Genomic DNA, 7,812 nt, shown 5'->3' with positions numbered 1-7,812 from the left:
GACAGCAACTTGTCTGTTCCCCTTCCCCCAATTCCCCAGCGCTGTTCCCATCCCCCCAATTCCCCAATAAAAAAAATCTAAAAAAAAAAAGAAGGTATTTTCTTACCATTACCATTAGCACACTTAGCAACAATATTAGTAAATCCTTAATATATTCTAATAGTTCATATTCAGTGTTCCCCAAATATCTTTTTAATGATTTGTTCAAATTAGGATCCAAACAAGGGCCACATATTATACTTGATTTCTATGTCTGTTAAGCCCGTTGTTCTTTTTTTTTTTTCTTGGTTAAATAGCTTTATTGAGATAGAATTCACATATCATGCAATTCACCCATTGAAACTGTACCATTTAATAGCTTTTAGTGTATTCACAGAATTGTGCAGCCTCTTAAGGCTGTTTTCATCCAGAAGAGTTGTATGCCTCCACTGCCCCCTCATTATTTCGTTATCAACTCGTCAAAAGGGCAAATCGGTTCTTCTATACAATATCTGACTTTCTGGATTTGTCTCATTGCTCCCTCATGGTATTTTTTTTGGACTTGTTTCTCTACCCCTAGTATTTTCTGTAAACTTGAGTTAGATCTCAAACTTTAATTAGAATCAGATTCAACATATTTGGCGAGAGCGCTTTGTAGGTGATGCTATTTATGTATTCGTATCTCATAGTGCATCATGATCAGGAGGTATGGATGTCCTACTCATAGTGATGGTAAGATTGATGCGTGGGTTCAAGTAGTTACCGACTGATCTTTCCCCTGTGACGGTCAGTGTATCTGCTTGTGATCAGCAATGATCTGCAGGGCGGAGCGCAGTGCAGCATGTATCCAGAGGATGCTTTGTCATCCTGCACATAGCTAGGTCCCCATTAGTCTTTCTCCAGAGCTCTCAATGTTCGTTGTTGATCAGTGCTTTAATTGTGTGTGTGTGTGTGTGTGTGTGTGTGTGTTTGTGTGTGTGTGTGTTTGTGTGTGAATGACTCTCAAATTCTGTCATTCCTGGCGCATTTATTAGCTGGAGTTCTGTTAAGAGATTTTTTTCCTCACCGCCTAGGGCAATTTAGTTTGTAAATGAAAGCAGGATTCATGTTTTATTCTTGTCTTGTCTTGACACATTTGCAGAATAACGAGTTGGTTCTAGCTAGTGATGACGTGGTTTTTCTACATTTTTGGCTTTTTAAAAAAAGCACCATTGTGAATTCATGGATTTTAATGTAGTAAATATATTTCAATAAATTGCAGCCATTGTTCTTGCTGCTCAGAGTCCACTAGCTTCGGTCAGTGGGCGCTCCTTTAGGCTGGCTCCTGTGATAAGCTCTTTCGACATTTCCTCATTAGCCTTTCGTACCTGCCTGCTCTCTGGTGCAACGAGATATCTTGGGCTCATTTTATACATTTCCTGCCCTAGCTGTGGAATCAGCCATTTCTTCAAGGAGTCCTGGGGATCCTTGTAGAGACCAAAATCTGGGCACTAGAACTGTATGTTGTTACTAGTTTGCTGTGGTGTCTAGGCCTTTTCAGTGGACAGAGCTTAGATGTATTTTGAAAAGCACAAAGCAAACAACCTCATGAGTTTATACTGTCATTTCCAAGACAAGTTTAACCATATAGGTTGTAACTTATTTGTCTTTATACTTTATCTTTTTTCTCTTAAATTGAATTCTTGGTTCCCAACAACAGTTACACCCAAGGCCTTTAACCTGAGAAAAACTGATTGTATATGTGGGAGTAGGGGTGGAAGGGAGTGTTACAGGATTGCCGTTTGTATAGGACAGAGTCCAGAGGCCGATGGGAAGTCTGATTTGTATTAGAAACTTGAGTTAGGAGTCTGCAATGAGAAATCTTTTCTACTGCATGGAAAACTGATGTGGAAAACTGCGTTAGATTGGAAAATACTCTGGTGATTCTGATCTGCGTGAAGAATTCACCCATCTAGTCTAATTCCTCCCACTAGCCCCAGCTGACCTGCTGCTCCTGGGAGCCTGGCCTGGGGCTTCTTTGCCAGCACTGGGGTTCCTCTCCTAGCTGATGTATTTCAGTTTTCCAAGCTGCCATTTCAGATATCTTGTTTCATTGTTGTTTCATCAAACTTTTGGATTCTACCTCAGTGAAGCACCATCTCCCTTTTTGCTCAGTTTATTTTAAAAAGTTTGACACCTACAGAAAAGTAGAATCATGTAACAAACACCCATATACCCTTCACTTAAATTCACCAACTAACATTTTACCGTCAGCCTTATTTTCCCACTGTCTTTATAAATACACACATATACACATTCCCCCTCCCCCGATGCGTTTAAAAGTAAGCTTGAGACTATCTCCTCCATAAATAGTTCACCATGTATGTCCTAATAATAAGGTAGTTCTCCTACATAACCTCAATGTCTTTATTAATATCCAAGAAGTTGAACAGTGATACAATTATATTGTCTAATATGCGATCCATGTTCAGACTTGGCCAGTTGTCCCTAAAGTATCCTTTATAGCTTCTTCCTGAGTCAGGATCTGATCAAAGATCGTGGTTATCCCGTTTCTTTAAAATAGTCCCCCTGCCATTTTCTGTCTTTTAAGACATTGACATTTTTGAAGAGTCCGGGCCAGTTGTCTTGTAGAACGTTCTACAACCTGTTATGACTTTTACTTCATGATTAGGACCAGGTGAAACATTTTGGCAGGTGGCTGTGTCCTTCTTATAATGTGAACCTTCTAGTGTGCAGATAAGTCTTAATCCAGAAGCCTCCCCTAACTGTTCCAGAGTTCTTGTGTGAAGCAGTCAGTAAGCGTTACCCAAAACAAACAGCAAAGACTTTAAAAATAGTGGGTAATTGTTCATCTTCCATTTTTATTAGATGATGGCATATTTTAAACTTGTACTCTTTTCTTCTCTTTAGGCCGGCATTTGTAAACCCGCTCATCCCTGAAGGCCCTGAGGAAGAAGAGCTCTTTAGACAAGGAGAATGTATATTAATTTGTTTATAATAAGATAAACTTTAAAAAGCACATTGACCGTACTGTAGAGGAAACTACTCAAGAATATGTACGGATTCCTTATACCAGTCAGATGTCTTACTCATACCAAGAATTTATTGAAGTAAAAAATCCCTTATTTTTTGTTCCATGGAGTCCATACTTTGAACAGTTTTATCAGTCCACCATTATTTATCAATTGAAGGAGCTTGTTTTGTCATTTTTAATGAACTGGGAAAAGTATCTTAATGAAATAGCTGCTGGTCAGGGCTCTAGGTCAGGAGGATTATATGTGGTTTCACACTGAGCTGATGGAATTTCCATATGAAAGCAAAGGATCACTTGAGTTTTATGTGGGATATATGTACAATTTCCAGTGCCCTTTATGTAGTCTGGAAATACTCCCTTTGTAGGGTCCAAGGCAGCCCAGGTCAGGAACCCCAGTGTGTAGTGTGACCCTCCTGATTGTGGCTCTTTATTGTCCCTTGTTCCAGTGAACAAGGGGAGAAGGGTTGCCTTCAGCTCCACATCGTTACTGAAAATGGCTCCCAGTGCTAAGGAGAGGACGGCCATACATGAGATGTTTCTTAGCACGCTGGATCCAAAGTAAGTTAGGCTGGTCAGATTCCACGATGGGAAAGCATTCAAACCTTGGCCTTCTCCAGAACCATGCTTGCCTGAGCATACTGGGAATTGTTTGCAAATACTTTGCTTTTCAGCAGTGAAACCATGGCCTTTATGGTTTACTGAATCTCTTTTTGCACAGGACAATAAGTTTTCGAAGTCGAATTTTGCCCCCTAATGCAGTGTGGATGGAGGATTCAAAATTGAAGAGCTTGGAAGTTTGCCACCCTCAGGTACTGTAATTTAGTGAAGAATCTTCTAAATAGGTAACTTGCATTTGTGATACTCATTTAAGATTTGATACCTTTAAACTGGCCTCTGTGTTGTGAATTCCTTTGTTATATGAGGGTGGCCATGAACTTGTATTTGTTAATATTTATTTATGTTGTGTAGGAGAGGAACATTTTCAATCGGATCTTTGGTGGTTTCCTTATGAGGAAAGCATATGAACTTGGATGGGCTACTGCTTGTAACTTTGGGTGAGTTCGGTTTAAGGTAGTCTGCACTCCTAAGAAGCAATTTCTATTACCCCACTGAAATGAAACATTGTGGACCAGTCTGGATGTGTTGGGGAATATGTTTTGTTTTTGGTTTATTTTTATTTTTATTTCTTAGCTGAGCCATCCTGCCACCTGTTGGCAGCTCAGCTCGGGCCAGGACTCGAACCGCTGTTGCTCAGAGCTCAAACTCTTGAGCGAGCTCTTAACCAACTGAGCCACTCGGTCGGCCCTGTTTTGTTTTAAAATAAATAGAGCACTGATACCAGTTGGGTTTGATCTTCATTTTAGAAGATTGGTGCTCTGACTAGGTTAAGTTAGCACGTTATGGGCATACCTCATTTTATTGTGTTTCACTTCATTGCACTTCACAGATGTTGCATTTTTTAATAAATTGAAGGCAAGACCTTCCATCAGCAAAAAGATTATGACTTGCTTTATTTTGATGCTAACTTTATTGTGGTGGTGTCTGGAACTGAAACCGCAATATTTCTGAGGTACGCCTGTAAAGAGCTCCTGAGAAAAGGAGGTGGTGCTATGTTGAAGGGAAAAGACATGGTGATTTTGGCACTTATCTGGTCACAGTGGCATCTCTTACTGTTCCTCACTGGTACAATTATTTCCCTTTTACTAGGTTTATTACTTGATGATTTAAATTTTGCCTCAGCAGATTGTTAGGGGAAAAATAGAGATCATCTGAATTTTGCAGTTGACCCCAAATTCTGCCTTTCCTGATAGTGGTTCCCGACCATTTGTAGTAGCAGTGGACGATATCATGTTTCAGAAACCTGTTGAGGTTGGATCCTTGCTGTTTCTTTCTTCCCAGGTAGGTATGCAATATTAACAAAGACATTTTTTAAAAAATAATTTGGGCCTAAAAGAGAAGTTTTTCTATTCTAAAGCCACTCTTCTGTTATGACCGCCTTGGTCCCCCTTCCCAATGCGATTGACTGACTGTCGTGTCTGTCATTCTTTAGGTTTGCTTTACCCAAGACAAATATATTCAAGTCAGAGTACACAGTGAAGTGGCCTCTCTGCAGAATAAAGAACATACGACCACCAATGTCTTTCATTTCACGTTCATGTCGGAGAACGATGTGCCCTTGGTTTTCCCCAGAACATACGGCGGTGAGCAGCAATGATGGCTGTCCCCAACAAAGGGAAGAACTTCTAGAGAAACTTTTCTCTTTTTAAGTTGTGGGAAGCACACTGATGCCTGTTAGCTCGAGAGTATATCTTTAGGCGATTGTGCTTTGGAGGTTCTGCAGCCCTGATGGACAGGATGCCCTCATGACCGCAGGCAGTTGTGTCTGCTCTGCCCACCCGGCTGTTGCCTGAAGGGCCAGTGCCAGCCACTGGTGGTCAAAAGAAAGGGGCGGGAGTCGAGGCCCACCCCAGGAACCTTGCACAGCCCCTGGCCCAGTAGTGCTTGCCTGGTACTGGTTTTGCGTTCTCATTGCTGTCCCAGTGTTTTTGAGTAGTTTTGTGTTTGTACCATGCTTTTCTGAGGTGCTGCAAGTTTCTCCATGTTTCTCTCTCTTGTGTTTCAGAGTCCATGTTGTATTTAGATGGGCAGCGGCACTTTAACTCCATGAGTGTCCCGGTGACCTTGGAAAAGGAATACCTTGTGGAGCCCTAGGGACCCTGCGCTTGTTGAAGACCAGCACTCCTCATTGACGAAGCGCCTGATGAAGGCCTGATCACCTGTATTGGTTTTAGCATTCATTCTCATCCTCCATAGTAAAAAAGAATATATTCAGCTTTTAGGATGATCAGAAAAGCAGAACGAGAGAGTGGCTGGGTGGGGCAAAGCGGGAGAGAGCTATCAAATAATAAATGCTTTCAAGATGGTTTATATTGTGAACCTACCATGTTGCCTCCTGTCTGTTAAAAAATTAGGGCTGATGCCTTTTTACACCATTGGAAACATTCTTAGCTTACGCGTATCGCAAACCCGCGATATACATTGGGTTGTCGGAAAAGTCATGACACATTTTTGCAACGAAAAACAGAAAAAAATACGTCATTACTTTTCCGACAGCCCAATACTGTGGCTTCCTGCCAAGGCATTTGGAGGGCACGCTTCAAGCCCGACCTTTGCTGCAGTCCCCCTGTGTCATCTAAATCCCATCCACCCTGCATGATTCCTTTGTGTTTTGCCTCCCTCTACTTCCCAGCTTTTGTTGTTACACAGGGTTGTTGAAAAGTTGAGTTGAAGGGATTTGATGAAAGATGTGACATTCGGAAAGATTTGTGGGAAACCTTAGATCTAAAGCCATCGCAGGTCGCGCTAGTCAGACAGGCTCTATATGAGGAAACACAGGACTGTGCGTTCTTTCTTTCACTCACCAGGCAGCTCTTGACTACACTCCACTAGGGGCTGGGCAGGATGTAGCTGATTAAAAAACAAGAAAAATAATAATAACAGCTGCACATGCTTCTGGAGCATTTACCATGTGCTAGGTAGACACTGTTCTACACACTCGACAGGTGTTAGATCATTTGTTTCCTCCATCAACACGATGACGTAGGTTCTGTCACCCCCCTCATAGGGTTAGGTCACTCAGGAAACTGAAGCACAGAGACGTTAAGTAACTTGCTCAAGACCCCACCACTGCTAATCAGTGGTGCTGGGCTATGTATCACAGTGTCACCTAAGCACCCAAAGGCAGGTATTCCATGAGTCTGCAGCCAAGACCCAGGTTTTTCCTTAATGGGACGGGAAGTTGATCAAATTCAGAGGAGAAAGACCAGGCTGTAGAGAAGAAAAAAGTCATCTCTGAAAAGGTGCTCCCAGGAAGTCTTTCGAGTGGCTTCAAGATCAGTGGTCACAAACTTGGCTCCTCCTCAGAATTAGCTGGAGTGCTTTTAAAGAAAATCCTCTTAGTTTAGTATATATTGAAATCACAGTTACTATGAACAAGCAGTTCTGGCATAGTCAGTCCTGGGCACGAACACCATTGCTCTGGAGTTGTGCAGTATGACTCCTGGAATTCAGCCTGTGCAGCGCTCTGGTAGCTTGCTGGCTCAGTCTTCATCTCCCCATGTGCTACTTACTACCAACCCGAGCTTCACGTGGCTCTTCACAGAATTTTGCACATCTACCTATAAACCCAGTGGGGTCCCGAGGTGGCTGATGGGAAGGGACAGGCCCTGGGGAGTTGTGTGACTGTGTTAAGTGAAGTTCAGTTAAGAGGCGTGCATCCTGTTGTATAGATTATATATTATCCATTTATTGCTGTACACGGAAGCTTTTTCTAGAACTTTCCTTGCTATTACAAGCAGTGTTGCAGTAAAGATCCTAAGTAGCTAAAACATTTAGGCCTCAAATTATTTCTTCAGGAAAATTGTAGGGAAATGACCTCTAGGATGAAATAGTATGCGTTTGTTGAAGGCTCTGAGTTCGTATTTCATGTAACCCTCCACAACAGCTGCACACATTCACTTAGCAGCAGTTTCTCTGAGCTTTGCCAAGTTTTATCCTGTTCTTTTAAAAATCTTTGCCATTTCCATAGGTGAAAATCAACATTTCATTTATTGCCTGTCTTTGAACTCGACTGAAATTGACCTTTAAGAAATTGCTCACTGTCTTTTTAGTTAAATGACTTGTTTGAGTAATTTTGGATATCACAATATCAACCCCCAAATCTGTTATCTACCAATAAAGTTTTTTATAAGAACTAGACGTTTTTTTTTTAAGGTTTCATTCAGTTGTTTCTTTTTTTT

At 41.5% G+C, this 7,812-nt stretch overlaps 1 protein-coding gene across 4 annotated transcripts in view; it reads left to right on the top strand.

Moving 5' to 3' along the window:
* ACOT9 (acyl-CoA thioesterase 9) overlaps window positions 1-7,769 on the top strand; it is a 56,964-nt gene extending 49,195 nt beyond the window's left edge. For all 4 annotated transcript variants that reach the window (XM_019626521.1, XM_019626520.1, XM_019626519.1 and 1 more), the window contains 7 exons: window positions 2,890-2,957; window positions 3,460-3,571; window positions 3,732-3,822; window positions 3,983-4,068; window positions 4,825-4,912; window positions 5,064-5,214; window positions 5,637-7,769. In XM_019626521.1, the coding sequence (XP_019482066.1) occupies window positions 2,890-2,957; window positions 3,460-3,571; window positions 3,732-3,822; window positions 3,983-4,068; window positions 4,825-4,912; window positions 5,064-5,214; window positions 5,637-5,725 (685 nt within the window). In that variant the 3' untranslated portion in view covers window positions 5,726-7,769. The remainder of the gene's footprint in view (window positions 1-2,889; window positions 2,958-3,459; window positions 3,572-3,731; window positions 3,823-3,982; window positions 4,069-4,824; window positions 4,913-5,063; window positions 5,215-5,636) is intronic.
* Window positions 7,770-7,812: the final 43 nt, after the last annotated feature.

Source organism: Hipposideros armiger, unplaced genomic scaffold, assembly GCF_001890085.2.
Source record: "Hipposideros armiger isolate ML-2016 unplaced genomic scaffold, ASM189008v1 scaffold_682, whole genome shotgun sequence".
NCBI classification, from domain to species: domain Eukaryota; kingdom Metazoa; phylum Chordata; class Mammalia; order Chiroptera; family Hipposideridae; genus Hipposideros; species Hipposideros armiger.
The sequence above is the reverse complement of the archived record's forward strand: the minus strand, read 5'-3'. Positions and strand labels throughout refer to the sequence as shown.